This window comes from Protobothrops mucrosquamatus, unplaced genomic scaffold (genome assembly GCF_001527695.2).
Source record: "Protobothrops mucrosquamatus isolate PMUCROS unplaced genomic scaffold, P.Mucros_1.0 scaffold_38, whole genome shotgun sequence".
Lineage (NCBI taxonomy): Eukaryota > Metazoa > Chordata > Lepidosauria > Squamata > Viperidae > Protobothrops > Protobothrops mucrosquamatus.
In genome coordinates, this window is record NW_015386114.1 from 160,957 (window position 1) to 179,149 (window position 18,193).

Consider the following 18,193-nt stretch of genomic DNA (forward strand, 5'->3'; position numbering starts at 1 on the left):
GTGCTCCAAATTATGCTTGAACACCATTGCGTCTTACTGGAAGGATATGAAGACCCTTTGTTATTCTGTTATCAATGCTTTAATATGAATCATCGTTGAATTATTGCAACCTATTTCTTTATACGTTGGAACGCTGGAACCATCATGAAAACATTTGAGATTAACCTCAGTGCAAACTATCTCTTCTGCTGTCTTTCCTTGCACTAAAAAGAATCATTTCATTTATTTAGATTGTAATGAGCTGGCACTTCCCCTTCTTTGATCTTCTCCAAACAATTTTGTTCAAGCCTATTAAATAATGAGTCATTCCTGCATTTCATCTCCTGCACTACTGTATAAGTCTGCTAGACTACACCTGAATACTCAAAAGCCATCCAATCCAGCATTCTGTACGCCGCCCAGGCTCAATCTCATGAGATGGCCGACAATATAAATGTGATTAATAAATAAATAAAGCTCTCCCCACAGTGGCTAAAATGATATCCGAGAAGATATAAAACCATAGCTTCATTGAATGTGGAGCTGTTGCCTCCTCAAACTAATGAGTCAGGCCAAGAGAAAACCTAAACATTGACTTGCCTGATATCTGAAATTAATCAAAAAATAATTATGAATGACTCTGAATGCTCTCAAGTCATTTATGGAGTAAGGTTTCTCTTTCCAAAATTAAACATTACAATTCAGCAGGCAAGGGATGACTTGGGCAAGCTAAACAAGGTCAGGCATCGTTCATGCTGAGAGAAGAGATCACCAAGGGATCAAAGACTGGACTGAAAAGTTAAGAAATATACTGGGGGGGGGGAAGCAACAGCAAACCGACTTCCATGCTCTTCTCAAGAAAGCTAGATGAGAATGTCCATGAGGTCACCAAAAAGCGGACTTAACTCAGAGGAGACCAACTGTGAACACATTTGGAATCTTCCTTTTGCATCTGTTTTTAAATCATGATGATTTGTTATCACCACAGTCAGTTAAATTCTATAGCAGTATTCCTCAACCCAGGCATCTTTAAGATGTGTAGACTTTCAACTCCCAGAGTTACAAGTTCAAGATGCTTTTTGCAAACATGTTTCAGAGGTGGTTTTCCATTTACATATTTGAAAACCTTTTTATTAGTAATGTGTCAAGCTTGAAGCCCGCTTTGCTGATGCAATAATGATCGCTTCTTAGCTTGCCAATGAACTTGGGGGGGAGGATGAGGAAATAGAATGCAGCTACAAAGATAAAGAAGGCAGACTGTGAGAATCAAGGACGATTCACCAGGTGTCTGACCCAACTCACAGAGATATTTTCTCATAACAATGTACAGTAATTGCTCCTAATTGGCCATTGTGACCTGTTCATGGGTGCGAAGGAGAATTCTATTCTTTTACTATAGGGGTTTGGGTTGGGGTTTGCCAGAGCTGGTTTTGCTTTCATACATGCTGAAATGATGTACTCAATAAAGTTGTACATTAAGAGATCGGAATGCCTTGAATAGTAAATAATGCATACCAAATAATGGATGATGACTGCTTACTAAGAAAATTCAGTTTCAACCATGAAATGCCTTGGTAATTTGGGGGGGGGATTGCAAACACTGAGGTGGTCCTCAATCTTTTCATATCCACTGGTTCTGCTGACACTGAACAGTCAGTAGCTACTTGTGAATTTTGCAGCACCAAGTTGAAAAAAAATAAAATGGTCCCGAAAGAGCAGGCAAGTAAAGACCCAAAGCCTAATCCTCAGGACTAGAAGATATCAGGTTTGGTGATGTGGCAATATTACATAAGTAGGAAGAAATCAATTCAGAATGAGGTTGCTACTTTCTGAGCAAGAATTGATATCTTTCGGAATTAATTTATTTTGCTTTTGATGGCATCATCAAGAGCGAAGATTAGCTGTCTATTTCCCCATGTCGTAGAGAACACATCCACTATAAACAAAGCTGATATAATTCTAAGAGGAGAGATAATAACCTTAATGATCAGGCATTAAATCCTGATTCATCTGATGGCTCATTTATCAGCTCCAGCTCCGTCCAAACACAGCACTGTCAAAGGAACTAGTATAATTACAACAGAGAAACCTTTAATTATCCCATAAATTCGCTTGTTGTCATTTAGCTGGCTGAATGGCTGGAATTAGCGATGGTCTCAACAAAATCAGACCCAAAAAAAGAGGATAGGAGAAATATGTAACCTATTTGCAACATTTTCCTGTACTAAAAATTTTGGTGTTTCAGAATTTGTTCGGTATTACATTTAATTTCTGCAATTGTGTCGCCAGAGGGCTGGCCTGCAGATTTGTCCTCTTCTCCATTTAGAGAAATACCTGTACACCCCTGTTACTCAACCTTGCCATCTTTAAGATGGGTAGATTTCAATACAGTTGCCAGAAATGAAGACTGCCTTGAACAGGGATGGATGGATGGATGGATGGATAGATGGATTTCTAGGACCATTTCTTTGGATGCATCCTCTTTAAACTGTTCTAATTTTATTTTACTTGGGGATTAGGGAATATTTGTGGGAATATTTTTGGAATTGGCTTGTCCTTGCCTCCTTCCTAGGACTGAAAGAGAGTGACTGATCCAAGGTCACCCAACTGGCTTTATGGCCAAGGTGGAACTAGAACTCATGTTCTCCCAGTTTCTGTCCAGGGGCCTTAAGACTGGCTGTCTTGCTCTTCTAGTACCTTTGCAATAAATATTGCCAGGAGTGTAATACTTAGCACACCACTTTAAAAGAAAGTAGAAATTGTACCCTGATCTTTGCTATCTGTGTTCTCCATTGAGCAACAGAGTTGATGAGATCTCCCAACAGATGGGTGTTCAGAACTTACATTCAACAAACAGGGGAACTCTCTCCCCTTAATTATCTTTAGCCAAGTTTCTTTAAAAAAAATCAAAATATTGCTCTATTTATTATAATATTGCTGTATTCCAGAAGACATCATAACATCTCACCAGCCACTTCTTCCTCTTACCTATTCTTACTGGGGCTTGTACCAATTGGCCCTGGACATAGGCCATAGATGGTAATTTCTAACAACTCACATGCTTTGTTAATACATGTTGCTGTATTGTTGTAGGCTGAAAGTATACCATATGGTTTCCATCAAGAGCTAAGCCATTTATTGTTGACGTTTGTCAGCTTTGGTAATGAGTATGCTGTTTTCCATTTTCTCAAAGATCATTTGTTTATCTGGTTACACCTTACTTGCAAACCAATTCCATAGACTGGTTCTATCTAAGGTCTGTTAGCATAATAATGGGGATATCAGAAGAAGATAATGGGGATATTGCTAGGATATGAATGTCTCGTTCTTGAAGTAAATTATCTTCTTTCTTCATCTCTGCAGACAATGGACAATCCAAAATATGAGCTCATCATAGAAGCAAAGGACATGGCTGGACATGAAGTTGGGTTGACTGGGACTACCACTGCAACAATCATCATTGATGATAAAAATGACCATGCTCCAGAATTCACCAAGAAAGAGGTAAATGTTTATTTCAAAATGCACAAAAGACAAGAGGTTGATTAGCTTAAACCTGAATCAAAACTAAAGCAGAAATAAAGTTAATGAGAACCTTAGAAAAAAGTTCTATTTCTTACCAGGTTGAATCTAATACCTTCTATTTTAAAAGGTTAGTCGACATTGTTAAATAAACATCAGTTAAGCAGTTCTATATATCTATTAGCTAGTCATTCCTAAAACTATACATTTCTGAAATATTAATTACCAAGAACTAGGAAATGACAGCAATATCTATGGAATCTCGGTTATGGGTAGGACAAGACAAATGTATGGGGTAGACATGGGGGATGGAAAAATCGCTTCAAAATACATAGCAGAGTGGTTAATATTAGCCATACTAATATAAATTATTTAACTGGTCCTGAAATATATGAATTTTTCATGGCAGTAGGTATTATTGTTTTGTACAGTCCAAATTTATTTCTCTGGGGTTTTTTTTAAGTTGGAGTAAATTTTCATTTGAATCAAAAGCTGCAATATGAAACTTGATGGAAATCATCGTGTTTGTCAGCAGCCCAGCAAACAAATTCACTTTGAGAGGGGCTCATCTTGACAGGACCATAATGACTTTTCCAATATCAGAGCCTCTAAATTTAGTATCAATTTTCTTCCTTAAAAGATAGATTCTGTGATATCAGCTCTGTTTTCCCTAAAGGGAGGTGGTGGGAGAGAAAAAGAATACTTTTGTTGTAGAAAAGTGGAGTTCACTTATAACAGGGGAAATCAAACTAATGTTGGGTAGAACGAGAGGACACCGACAGAAATAAAAAATGGTGTGTATTTTAACTGTTTCTCAGAGTTCACATCGCATTTAAAGGTAAACCATGCATTTTTTTTAGCCATTTAGCTATTTAACTTTAATTTAGCCATTAAATGATAACCTAAGGATACATTTGAGGTGGAGAAGGCCAATAGTTTAGATGTCTTTAGAATAATGAGCTCTTTCTAAGATCTTTAGAAAGAGGATTAGATGAATGCTGCCTCCTATTAAATCCCATCTGTTGGTTTTAGCCTCTCCTCTAGAGGAATACACAATAAATCTGTTTCAGGATTAACTCCTAGTTTTGTAGGCATTTGTACAAACCACAATAACATCACAGACATAATTTGTGACATTTGCACAATGACATCCTGATGTACCTCTGATGTTTGCCCTTACATCATCTGGGGACACAGATGGCCAGCTCTGAGTTTATGGGAATTTTGGACACCAAAGTATCTTTTTGTCATTTCTCGGTGATCCTTGATAATAATAGGGCTGGACAGCTTAACCCAATCATGTAGATTTTCCACAATGTCCCTAATAGAAGAGAATATTTGAAGCTCAGGACTGAATTGTGGTGCACAGAGCACTGATGATGTATCCTAGTTTGGTAATGAAATGTCTGCAAGAAAACTACCAAGCTCGGAGAACACCAGAGACCCCACAGTGTCCCTAATATTTAGTCAAGGCCAGTCTCCAAGATCTACCCCATGCAACATCTCTATATAAACAATGGTTTGTGGAAACAAGAGTTTGTCCAGTCTGGATACCTGGCAAGTTAGTTATTTTTTACGGAAAATGAAAGTCTATGAGAAGGACAAAAGAACATGATTGCATTTCTTTATTTGCTTAATTCAAGTTACAAATTTAAACAAATTAATTAATGCGTTTAATTGATTCAACTTATATGACTGCCCACTTAAAGCAAGTGATTTTGAGTAGCTACATAACTTGATTCTTATAATAATATAAAGTGGTTTTGAAGGAAGATTTACTGATGTGTTACCATTTCTACATTGCTAACTCCAGAAGGAAAAAGGGTGTGAGGCAATTGTGTGTCCTTTCCTGAAAACAGCAATCAAACCCCCATGTCACAGTTTTAAGCAAACACCTTTTAATGTCTTAAACTGCAATGCAATAGACCAATTCCATTGTAAAAAAAATAAAAAAAATAAAATCAATTCCAGCTTTCAAAGGAGGTAAAGATAAGTATGCTTCCATGCCCAGCCCCTCAGAACATTATTACAAGCCGACTGTACTTAACACAGGCTGTGGATTGGTGGAGAAGGATGGCCGGTGCTAAGAAGTGAATTAATTAACGGAAAGAAAATTAAATCACGACACAAATTGTAGGCAGTGTCAGCCATTAATTGAATTTGCCTCCAGGTGTGGCCACCGTTTCCAGTTAAAGTCTAAGAAAGTAAAAAAAAAAAAGAATCAAGTCTAAAAATAGCCAGTGAAAGTAAATTAGTCTCATTAACTAAAGAAACAGTGGTGTGACCTTTTCAGTTGTAATTACAGGTGCCATGAAATACACTTTTTAAATGTTAGCAGGCAACAGGTGAGCACTTTCCCTCCCCCCCACGATACTTTTCTCAGCCCGTGAAAGGCAGGAGCGAAGAGATGGGATTTTATACAGGTAATCCTTGACTTACGATCACAAAATTTATGTTGCTAATTGAGAAATTTGTTAAGCGAGTTTTGCCCCATTTTATGACTTTTCTTGTCACATTTGTTAAGTGAACCATTGCAGTTGTTAAATTAGCAACACGATTGTTAAGTGAATCTGGTTTCCCCATTGACTTTGCTTGTCAGAAGATCGCAAAAGGGGATCCCGTGACCCCGTCATAAATATGAGTCAGTTGCCAAGTGTTTGAATTTTGATCATGTGACCTTGGGGAGGCTGCAAGTGTGAAAAATGGTCAGTGCCGTTGTAACTTTGAATGGTCACTAAATGAACTGCCGTAAGTTGTACCTGCAGTTTGCAAGCTGAGTTTCTGAGAAAGAAGGGGGGGAATCAGAGAACTGGCACGGGACACTGAAATGCAGAGATGTTTCCTTGGAAGCAAGCATTGGACGTCCAACTCACGTGGAAATCCTGGTTTATTTACGGCCGGGCTTCCGCCTGGCAAAATAGAGCTTTAAAATCAGAGCTAAAATAGTCTTCAGCCTTCATGGTTCCATTAGATAGCTCTGCTTCCCTTTCAGCTCAAAAAGAAAACTATAAATGTCTACCTCTTCTCGGAGAACGGAGAGACTAAAAGAGACGGAAAATAAAGACGAAAAAACCGTCAGGAAATGAAAAGAAAGTTCTATAAGGAAAGTCGGCGGAGAGAAGTTGACTGGATGTAACAGTTGTCTTTTGTGTCACCTCAAAACGGACCTTCATCGATACCTAGGGAGAGAGAGTCCTCCTCCTCCTCCCCCTTTTTTTGAAGGCGGGGTTGCTTTAAGTTCCTTGGAAAGGCTGAGAAATTCTTCTTGCTAAAAGTCAGATCTGTTGCACCAGGAATGCAGCTTTGCTTGGAGAAAAATTCGGCAGAGCAATGCCACAGGAATATGTGTGTTTTTTTTTAGTTTGCTTTAGTTTTGTTTGTCCTCGACTTGCAATCATTCGTTTAGGGACTGTTCAAAGTTACAATGGCAGTGAAAAAATTGACCTATGATCGGTTCTCACACTTACTATCGTTGCAACGTTCCTGTGGTCACAGGATCAGAATTCGGACACTTGGAAACTGGCATGTACTTGTGACAGTTGCATTGTCCCGGGGTCATGTGATCACCATTTTGTAACCTTGCCAGCTGGCTCCCGACCGTCAAAGTCAATGGGAGAAGCTGGATTTGCTTAACAAACCACGTGATTCGCTTAAGACTTGCAGTATTTCTCTCAATGTGGCACAATGGTCATAAAATAAAGCAAAACTCACTTAGCAACTGTTTTGCTTAGGGACAGAAATTTGCAGTCATAAGTTGAGGATGACTCTAGTTCATGGGTCAGCAACCCACGGTTCTTTGAGCCTTCTCCTACGGCTCCCAGCCTCCTCCGCCATTTGCAGAGAGAAAGACAGAGACAGAGAGAGGCACTTGTGCTTCCCTTCTCTCTCTCTCTCTCTCTCTCTCTCTCTCTCTCTCTCTCTCTCTCTCTCTCTCTCTCTCTCTCTGTGTGTGTGTGTGTGTGTGTGTGTGTGTGTGTGTGTGTGTAAAAAAAAAGAGAGTGGCCTCACGCTGTTCTCAGACAAGCTGACAAGCTTATTGGGCAGGGCTCCCTCCTTTGCTGCATCTCAGCAGAAAGCAGAAAGCAGCATATCTCTCTCTCTCTCTCTCTCTCACACACACACACACACACACACACACACACACACACACACTTTCACACTGAGTGGGGGAAGAGGACTGGCAGACCAAGGGCAAGAGAGAGCCAGCCCAATAAGAATGTGTGTTAGCTTGTCGGAGAACAGTGTGAGGCCAGCTTGCCAGGTGAGCAGAAGATCGGAGAGAGGGAGAGAGAGAGGGAGGGAGGGAGAGAGAGAGAGAGAGAGAGAGAGAGAGAGAGAGAGAGAGAGAGAGAGAGAGAGAGAGAGAGAGAGAGAGAGAGAGAGAGAACTCATGCACAGCAGCCTCTATTTCTTTTTAATTAAACTCTTCAATCAAGCTCCACTGCTCTTGTGTGTGCGCGCACACGCACGTTTGCGGCTCCCAATGTTTTCTTTTCTCTGGGAAACAGGTCCAACTGGCTCTTTGAGTGTTTAAGGTTGCCGACCCCTGCTCTAGTTGCAACCATATTCTGCATCTAGCACTGTTTTTGTTGTTGTTGTTGTTTTAAATGTTCTCATAGGGAGTGATGGGGAAAAAATATTTTCTGAAAAATACAGCCGTTCAAAGAAGAGGCCACCCTACTGGGTGATTTTTTTTAGTTTTGATAGATAGTTCCAAATTGCTCACGTCTCTTTATATGACAAATGGAAGTGTTAAGGCCCCATCATTAATTCGTTTGCTTTCATCTGCGAGGCCTGGGTCATAATTCCGGAGGCAGAAACGGAGCATCTGGAATACACTTAAGAAGCATCTTTTTAATGTCCCTGACAACATGTCTATTAGCGAAATTGACAGCTATTAATACCAAACAGCCAGAAAGAAGTTTACTACGTTAAAAACAGAAGTAGCAGTTTCCCCCTCTCTGCAAATTAAATATGCATGTATTGTTCTGGGTGTGGCGGAGCATTAGAAAGAGAGAGAGAAATATCTGATGAATACTTTTGTAAAGAGCATTAACAAGCTGGGTGAAGCCACCAATATTTTAGGTTCGGGGTAAATTGTTATCTATATCTATTGAGCTGGATCACAGTAGGAAAAGATGGGCACCGAAGGTGGCTGGAATCAAAAGTGAGCAGGCAATTTTCAATGATCATATTCTTTGAGAAGCTAATAGAACAATGGCTGGCCTACTGAGTTAAATTATATCTAATTTTTCCTTCTGGGTTTTAATCCATCATTCTGATTACTCGTCCCTTCCTCAAGGACGGAAGCATTCATGAGTTATCTGAACCTCTGGACAGCAGGACTTTTCTCCTGGGGCTTCCTGTCTAAGGGAAGGAGTTCGGAAGCCACGTACAGGAGTTGCTTCTTCTTCCATCAGGAACAAATGATGATTGTATTCAACAAGACGTGAGAGCTCAGAAATCAGATCTAAATGCAAGGGAGAATTAAGCCTCCCCTTCTCCGATTAGCAGCCTAAGAGGCCGAGAAAACGGCTGGGGGAGAAGGCGTCGTAGTGCCTTGCAATCAGGCAAATAGGTATGAAAAACGACAGACGTAATTGCTCCAAAATGAGTTTTAGCCTTCAAGTAAACATTAGGAGGAACGTCCTAATAGTAGGAAGTGTACAGCATTGGAATGGGAGAGGTGGCACGGAAGGAGAATCTGGGGATATTATAATTGTGGTAAGCAGGGAATTCAGCCAGATGGCCCTCTACGTCCATTTTGACTCCAGTTCTACCAGCAAATATTTGCAGGTTTATTTTAATTTGCAATAAGTACCTTTCCTTCCAGTTTTCAAATGCTGGAAATATACAGGTAGCCCTTGACTTACAAACATGTTAAAAGGGAGCGACTGAAGTGGGTCATTTCCCACTGAATAGCAGATACAAACTTTTAAAGCACTCCATGGCAATGGACCTAGGTATTTGCAAGACCGCCTCCTACCAAACACCTCCCTTCGACCAGTCCGCTCCCACAGAGAGGGCCTCCTTAGGGTGTCGTCGGCCAGTCAATGCCGGCTGGCGACCCCCAGGGGGAGAGCCTTCTCTGTGGCAGCTCCTGCCCTCTGGAATGACCTACCCCCCGACCTACGTACAGTTGCGGACCTGTGCCTTTTTCGCCGAGCCCTGAAGGCCCATCTATTCCGTACGGCCGGCCTGGCGTAGTTTGATTATGTTTTTGTGGGGGTTTTGTATGGGGTGTTTTTAGAACAGGCCTGTTATTTAATTTGATTTTAGCACAGAAACTATTTATTTATTATTGTGGTTTTTAGTATCGCCTGTTCACCGCCCTGAGTCCCGTAAGGGAGATAGGGCGGTATACAAATCTAAATAAACATAAACATAAACAAACATATGGAACTGTGCAGCTAGTCCTCAACTTACGATTACAATTCAGCTCCAAATTTTTCTTGCTAAGCGAGACAGTTGCTCAGTTGCCCCATTTTATGACCTTTCTTCTTAGTCACACGGTTGTTAAATGAAGCCTCATTGGCTTTGCTTGTTAGAAGGTCACAAAAGGGGATCACGCGACCTCGGGACACTGCAACCGTCATAAGTACATGTTAGTTGCCAAGCCTCCAAATATGGATCACGTGACCACGGAGATGCTGCCATAGTTGTAAGTGTGAAAAATGGTCATAGGTCACCCTTTCCGATGCTGCTGTTTGAGTGGTCACTAAATGAACGGTTATATATAGAGGACTCAAGGATTCCCTTCCCTCCAAGCCATTTTGGCTCTTCCTTTGAAATCCAAAGCCAATTATCCTTCAAAAAACCACCTCTCAACGTCTCAATAATATCAAATCACAAGAAGGATAGCAATGTTCTGGGCGGGGGAGGGGGAGGATAATATTTTTTTCTGCAAAGAAGCAACATTTCTTAAAATAACAATGTGCCCCTGTCTCCCCCTTGAAAAGAAGAGAGAAAATAAGTCTTAACAATAGGATTTAAAGAGGGGTTGAATTGCCCTCCCTTTTTTTACTTCTCCAGATGCATATTAATTTGGTCCCTTTGGATAACTGTTCCCTCAATAGAACAGCTTCTTGCAAAGTGATGGGATGGATGGATGTTTAGCCATTCTCTCTTTACTCAGGCCATCATTAGACCTGGATCCCCAAGGAAACAGCCTTATCTCCTCTTTGCTGGGGTCATCTGCAAATGCTTTTGTTCCCGTCTCAGCCAAGGTCACCAAATTCTGTAGACATTGTCTCTGTAATCTCCAGATAAACATTTAAAGCAAGCAAATATGACACTGCCTCTGCCTTTGATGGAAAGCCCTCATTTCTGTGTTTTTAAAGGAAGTTTTGATAGACGAGGAAGGTCAGTTGAAGTGGTGGACAATTGGCAGTGATGCTCGAAAAGGCTTGGAGGTCATCTCTGCCCTCTCACCCCACCCAACCAAAAACCTTTGAATCTGATTTTTGGAGTTTTTTTCTGAATTGAAAGGTCACCAGACACAGAAATGCTCACAGGCAGAGTATGCTGATCTTGTCCTTATTTAGCATGAAAGCGTGGAGAAATATCTCATCCTTCATTGTATCTGATTTTCTTCAGCAGCTGGGATGCTGCTGGAAATGCTCAGATTTCTATGGAAGCCCATCTTGATGGAGATCCTGGCAGGATTTTTCAGTAACAAAGGCCTCTGTCTTTACTCTGATGATGTTCTAAACTTGTTGTCATACACATATCCCCAATTCTAAATAGACCTTGATGCATATTCGCGCATAAATCCTAACATCTACTGTTAGAGTTTCTCTGCATCTTTCCCATTCATGACATTAAGAAATTCTTAGAAAGTTTCTTTTCCCATGGAGGCATTCTGTAATGTCACCTTCTCAAATCTGCTGCCCATCAATTGGATCGTGCCCATACCGATTTAGATGTTTTGAGCAGCTGTTTATTCTTCTACCGTGACACATCTTCTCCCATAACCAGCTTCCTGAAATAGACCGGTTAATCTGTGTCTTTCTCAAATGTTCAATTATCATTGTCTGGCTGGCTCTTGATACAGCATAAGTATCTGAAATAGGCAGATACTTGATTTTGTTGGCTTGTGGTCCTAGCATAAGCTTAGATATCTCCCTGTTGGCTCAGGAACCAATTCAAGTTCCTCAGCATAGTGAAGTTGTTTTTCATTAGCCTTCTCACTTCATTAGCCTTCTTACTGTAGACACATCTATAAAGAAAAAGTCTCCAATTCCAGTTGCTGGCATAGTCTTCTGGCTGAGGATAGGGCAGTTCAGGGGTCTCCAAACTTGGCAACTTTAAGACTAGTGGACTTCAACTCCCAGAATTCCTCAACCAGCATGCCAAGTTGAAGTCCACCATCTTCAAGAATGATGCGTGGGGAATTCTGGGAGTTGAAGTCCACAAGTCTTAAAGTTGCCAAGTAGATGTTAGTAATTAGAGTGCATGAGATTTCACAAGGTAGACTTCTGGACCAGCTGAAGAGGAGGCAGCTTTTGATTTTTAGGGCTATACAGCCAGAGCAAAAATCAGAGGATAGAGGGACAATCTTTTTCCCATCTGATGTAGAAAATTGCTGGTTAATTATATCTGTATCATGCAAAATCCGTAGGGATAGACTTTCCTGCTACAGGCCTTGTAGGCCAAGCAACGTGTTTGGAATCTTTTCTGTCTCAATGTTGGCTTGTTTCCCCATCTCGTTTAACTTTGTAGCCAAGATGTTTGCTTGCTTCATGGATAGCTGAATCCTGAGCTCTCCATATCGACAGTCACTTAATATTTATTTGTTGCTATGAATGCTTTCTCCTCAATTCTCAGCCCATCTGCTGTTTGGACAGGAAATGGGATACACATGCCTAGTTGTGGCAAAAAAATAAAAATATGCAGAGAGAATAATGCCTTATAGTAACAGGGACCTAATTTGCTCTGTATGTATTAAATTCTTGCATAATTCCAGCACATAATTTCAATTACGGTTACAGCCATCCTGTAGAGTAGGCCAAATTTATTGTGCCCTTAGTGCAACATGCAACTGAGACCAACTCAGGAGCTACAATTCAATGTTCTCCCCCTATTTCACAGCTCACAAAGCCTGAATTCAATTATTGTTCCTAGGATTCTGATCACAGGCATAATTATTCTACTTATTGAAAATAAGCTGAGTAGGACTTCTGAAGAGGAAATAAAATCAAGGCTTTTTGAGGTCACCAATGCCAGTTCTAAGGTGAGGGAGAGCAGAGTGGGAAGCTATTTTGTAAAGGCTAGCAGTGTATTAGTGCTTTCAACCTGTTTCATACTCTCTGTTTGCAAAAGAGAGAAGAGACTGTGAGATTTAATTTGGCTGCCTTTACAGTAGATGTGATGCCTCTGACCTTAACTTGGCTGAACGAAGGGTGATATTCTGTGATGTTCGGGGCTAGCAACAAAATGTCAAGTTCTGCACCATCTTTGGTGACCTGGCTGAGATTTAAGGAGGAGCAACCAAATCTTACCTTGATCATTAGGAGACCCATATTATCTCGGTTTTGCCTGAGGACTTGTGCATGGACCACCTTCATGTGTTAATCTCCACCGTCATGACAAATACAAGCTGCTAACATTTGAAAAGCAAACCAAATAAACAAGGTTCCCCTGAATCAGAAAACATATAGTAGGATTAATTCCACAGAGAGATATGTGCACCAAAACATGGGCTCTTAATGGTTAATGCTCTCCTAATGCACTCTCAAGCATTGGACCAAAAAACCAATGCAATCCTAGGCTATATTAACAAAGGGATAGAATCAAGATCACGTGAAGTGTTAATACCCATTTATAATGCCTTCATAAGACCACACTTGGAATACTGCATCCAGTTTTGGTCACCACCCTAAAAAAAAAAAAGATGTTGAGAATCTAGAAAGAATGCAGAGAAGAGTAACAAAGGTGATTAGGGGGCTGGAGGCTAAAACATATGAAGAACAGTTGTAGGAATCAAGTATGTCTAATTTAATGAAAAGAAGGATTAGGGTGTTCCAGTATTGGAGGGGCTGCCACAAAGAAGTGGGGGGTCAACCTATTCTCCAAAGCACCTGAAGGCAGGACAAGAAGCAATGGTGGAAACTAACCAAGGAGAGAAGCAACCTAGAACTAAGGAGAAATGTCCTAAGAGTGAGAACAATTAACCAGTGGAGTGGAACTTAGCTTGCCTCTAGAGGTTGTGGGTGCTCCATCACTGGAGGCTTTTAAGAAGAGACTGGACAGCCACTTGTCTAAAATGGTATAGGGTCTCCTGCTAGAGCAGGGGGTTGGACTAGAAGACCTCCAAGGTCCCTTCCAACTCTGATGATGTTCTAAACTTGTTCTCTCTCATACATACCCAAATCCACAATTCTAAATAGAACCTAATGTATGTTTGCACATAAATCTAACAACTAGGAGTTTCTCTAGATCTTTCCCAGCATTGTAAACTTTTTCTTTTTTCAGAGCTCTTCTGAAATGGGTGAGTCGGTCATGCTATTGATGTTGCCCACAGCTGACTTTTGAGTCCCTTTCATGCCTATTGTTCTCTTTCCATTACCTGCCACTGGACTTGCCAAAGATAAATAGCAACTATCCGCCTTGCTTGACTCGGAGGTACCTTTGATCTTTTCTTTCCTTTCCTTATTGATGTCTGGGGTTATCACCCTAAATTTGCTCCCTGGAATAGCTAGATTGCTTTTCTGCGCCAAACTTTCTCACATCAATACTTCCCTTTCTGCAGAGGTGCTTCTTTCAGCCTAGCCTCATCTGCAACCAGAGGCAGTAGGCTTGAATGTAAAGCCCTTTCTCCTGTCAAATTCTTCCTCTTTGAAGCTGCAGATCCCACCCCGCCATCCGTCTGCTTTAATAAATGGAGGAATCCTTCCATGTTATTCATAGAGACTCGGTTGCTCCACCATTGCTCACAAATTGATCGAAATTAAGTGGGAAGAATGCCAAAGAGTTGATCAAATTCATATGCATCTCTGGCCTTCAGCCACTTGTCAGCTGGCATGCCCCTTAACACAGCTGAAGGCACTTCTTTTCTGCAAGCAAACAAATGCAAAACATTACCAGCTCCCACTTGGGTCTTAGAATGAAAACTTTCAGACAACCCATTGATGCCCATGTATTAAAAAAAATTAAAAGGATCTATATCAGCGGGATGATTAGACCAGGCATGACTGAGCAGAAATCCATTCAGCAAACAAGGCAATTTATCAGTTGCAAGTTGATTTAAAGAAATGGCTTGATGGAGGCATTAAAAGGATAAGGACAATTGTGGAACATTCTCTCCCTGGTTGTTTCTACTCATACCAAGAAGTGAAAACCTATGTCTCTAAGAATTGAAGGAAACTCACCCAGTGCTGTAAAACCAGTCAGTCCAAAGGTTCCTATGCAGTTAACAAGCAATATCCCAAAATAATTAGGAAATATGCTGTTTTGGAACCCTTGTGGCCAATCTCAAGTCCACAGATATAACATTAAGAAAAGATCATGAGTGTGTGTGTGTGTGTGTGTGTGTGTGTGTGTATTGGGCAAAAAATCAGGACCATACATTAAGTTGCAGTTCAGAAGATTTATTGCTCAAGCCCACACATAGCTAAATGGTCAACTAAAGTTCAACACTAAATTGGTGCCAGATAAAGAGGGGTTGGACTTAGTTTGTGGCAATGTAATGACTCTAGGTGGATGACTCATTTAACTCTGCCCCTCAGCTCTTCCTGCTCTTCTTCTAATCTACAGCATATGTGTGGGTGGTGGGTAGGTTGTGTATTACACATTACTTACTTCACAGTGGTCCTTATTCAAATCACGTATGCTTCTTGCTGTAGAGCTGCATAACAGAGGAAGAAGAAAGCCCCACCCAGGCTGAAAGTCTAAAGAGTCTTCCCCCCCAACCCACCTCCCCACTGAAAATAAAGCCCCACAAGGATCATTCAATCTGTGTGCATTCACCTTTGAAGTTCCAGACAGTAGCCCTGCTCTTGGCCTTCAAGGGGCAGCCTAGAATTCTAATGTTCCCTCCTGTGGTTTAACTTCCCCTTTTTTGAGTATAACTGATATGCAGTGATAAGCCCAAGGATTACACCGAGCCCCACTTGATCAAGAAAAAGGAGAGGAAATCAAAAACATTGTGAACATGGCCAGCAGGCTAAAGGAAACCCAGAATCTGATGCGACTAGTTAGCCAACCCAAAATAGTGGACACAACTGCATCCTATACAACTGGAATATGTCAATAAATTCAGATGAGAGTTGAATTTCCTCAGAGGCCATGATTAAAGTACCAGTGGATTAAAATACCAATGGAACAACTTGCCTCCAGAAGTTGTGGGTGCTCCAACACTGGATGTTTTTAAGAAAAGATTGGACAACCATTTGTCTGAAATGGTAAAGGGTTTCCTGCCTGAACAGGGAGTTGAATTAGAAAATCAATCAATCAATCAATCAGAATAGAGCTGGAAGGGACCTTGGAGGTCTTCTAGTCCAATCTCCTGCTCAAGCAGGAGACCCTCTACCATTTCAGACAAGTGGTTGTCCAATCTCTTCTTAAAAATCTCCAGTTGTGGAGCACCCACATCATCTGGTGGCAAGCTGCTCCACTGGTTAATTGTCCTCCCCATTAGGAAGTTTCTCCTTAATTCCAGGTTGCTTCTCTCCTTGATTAGTTTCCATCCATTGTTTCTTGACTTGCCTTCTGGTACTTTGGAAAAGAGACCTCCATGGTCTTTTCCGGTTCTTTTACTCTGTTATACTGAAATGAACCAATCAAGTGATGAGGGAAAGGAACTAGAAAATGATAAAATAAAAATTTGCAACTATCAGTCATATTTAAGCCATCTGGGACAAGTTTCCTTCAACACTAGAAGGTCCTTAGGTTAGCACACCCACAGTTGTTCCCTTGAGAATCTGTAGAGAATTTGGAAGGAAAAGACCACAGGAATCATAGAATGGAAATTGCAATTTATCTTTCCATTTTAGAAAGGGAAGTTGAATGAACAAGCAAATCTCCCAGGGCTGAAAATCTTGACAGTAATTTTAAGTCCACATCATATTCTGGGAGTGCTCTTGCGCAACATTTGTGGCAGGGAAACATCGCCAGAGCCCAGCAGGACATACTTCAACATAATGGAAGATGAAATAGAGCAATCTTCATCAAGGCAACAGATCTTGCCCCCAATAGTTCTGAATGAAGATGTATGAGTCAGAATCTTAATGCTGGCTTTTCCCAAAGGCGGGGTGATTTTTTAAAAAAAAAGCATTTTCAGCCTATTTTGAATCTGACATTTTGCCATTTCTGTGTTGCACGGCTTTGGCAAAGCACACGAAGCGCTTGTGGCGGGTTGATGTTTCATAAATAAAACATATTTTGCTGATATAGAGACAGTCTCCTCCTTATAGTCTTCCCCAGCCCTGTGAAAGGATAACAAATCTCACTATCTGTCTGGTGTTATCATCTATGTTAGTGTTTTTCAACCTTGGCTGCTTTGTGGACTTCAACTCCCAGCAGGCTGGCTGGGGAATTCTGGGAGTTGAAGTCCACCCATCTTAAAGTGACCAAGGCTGAAAAACACTGATCTCTTTCCCCTGAAAACATCCTTATTTTTTCTCCTTGTTTCCCACACACAACCATGTACACATATTTGCTATTAATTGCACCAGGCTTTGGGGGATGTTGGTTTGAGCATCTGACCCAGCTCATTCCATTGACAAAGATGGATAGCCAGCTTTACCAGACATATCGTCTATCCTTTGAGAAATGATCAGAGGAGGTTTTAGAGCATTGCATTTTGGTGAACAGGTTTGAAAAGAAAGATTTAAATTAGGCCAGGTTTATTAATTTAAAGGGAATGAAGTGCTATGTCTTTCTTTTATACCCTCCGAGTGATCGATGGGAGAGACTATATTCGTACGGATTTGTTTCCCTCTGAAAGGAGAAACATTAAATTGGGATATGAACACAAATTTCATCATATCAGTTTGGGTGGTGCTTTGACAAGTGTGAGAGAAGGCTTTACAGCTATTCATTCATTTTAATAAAGCCAACACACAGGATACGTATAATCACTTTGTGCTTTTATTTAATGCAATTCTATTACGGCATGATTATAGCCTAAAACACTACAAAACATGTAGAATCAATCAATTTTGCTCCCTGACATCAACTATTAAAAAGAGACAGGTGTGAGTAAGAATGAGATTAGAAGATAGATTGACAGGTTCTGCTAAATTAGTCTTGGATGGGTTTAAATACTGTATGTCCCAACATTTCTAAGCAATGGCTTAGATTTGTTCTATGAAGTCACACAGTTCAGGGACAGTGGTATTTTCAATAGAAATGTATGCAGAAAAGTCTGCTTAATGTTCTTTCTTTGACAGGAGATGTGTAGCTACAAAAACGTCTATGTTGGCCATAAGAATGAGTGGTTTTTTTCTAGCTACACATCTCCTGTCAAACCAAGTTTTCTTCATATGGAAGTAGAAGGTACCAATAAAGGAGAATATGGGTAGCTCCAGGTGAAATGAGGGACCCTTGGTGCTCTCTGAGCTTGGTTGTTTTCTGGCAGATGTTTCATTCATAACATCATCATGCCAGGAGGAGGAGGAGGAGGAGGAGGAGGAGGAGGAGGAGGAGGAGGAGGAGGAGGAGGAGGAGGAGGAGGAGGAGGAGGAGGAGGAGG

General features: G+C 40.9%; 1 protein-coding gene across 1 annotated transcript in view; it reads left to right on the forward strand.

Annotated features, from left to right (window-relative positions):
- CDH13 (cadherin 13) overlaps nucleotides 1–18,193 on the forward strand; it is a 225,988-nt gene that overhangs the window by 154,359 nt on the left and 53,436 nt on the right. Inside the window, exon 7 of the mRNA XM_015810457.1 lies at nucleotides 3,343–3,483. Within this exon, the coding sequence (XP_015665943.1) occupies nucleotides 3,343–3,483 (141 nt within the window). The remainder of the gene's footprint in view (nucleotides 1–3,342; nucleotides 3,484–18,193) is intronic.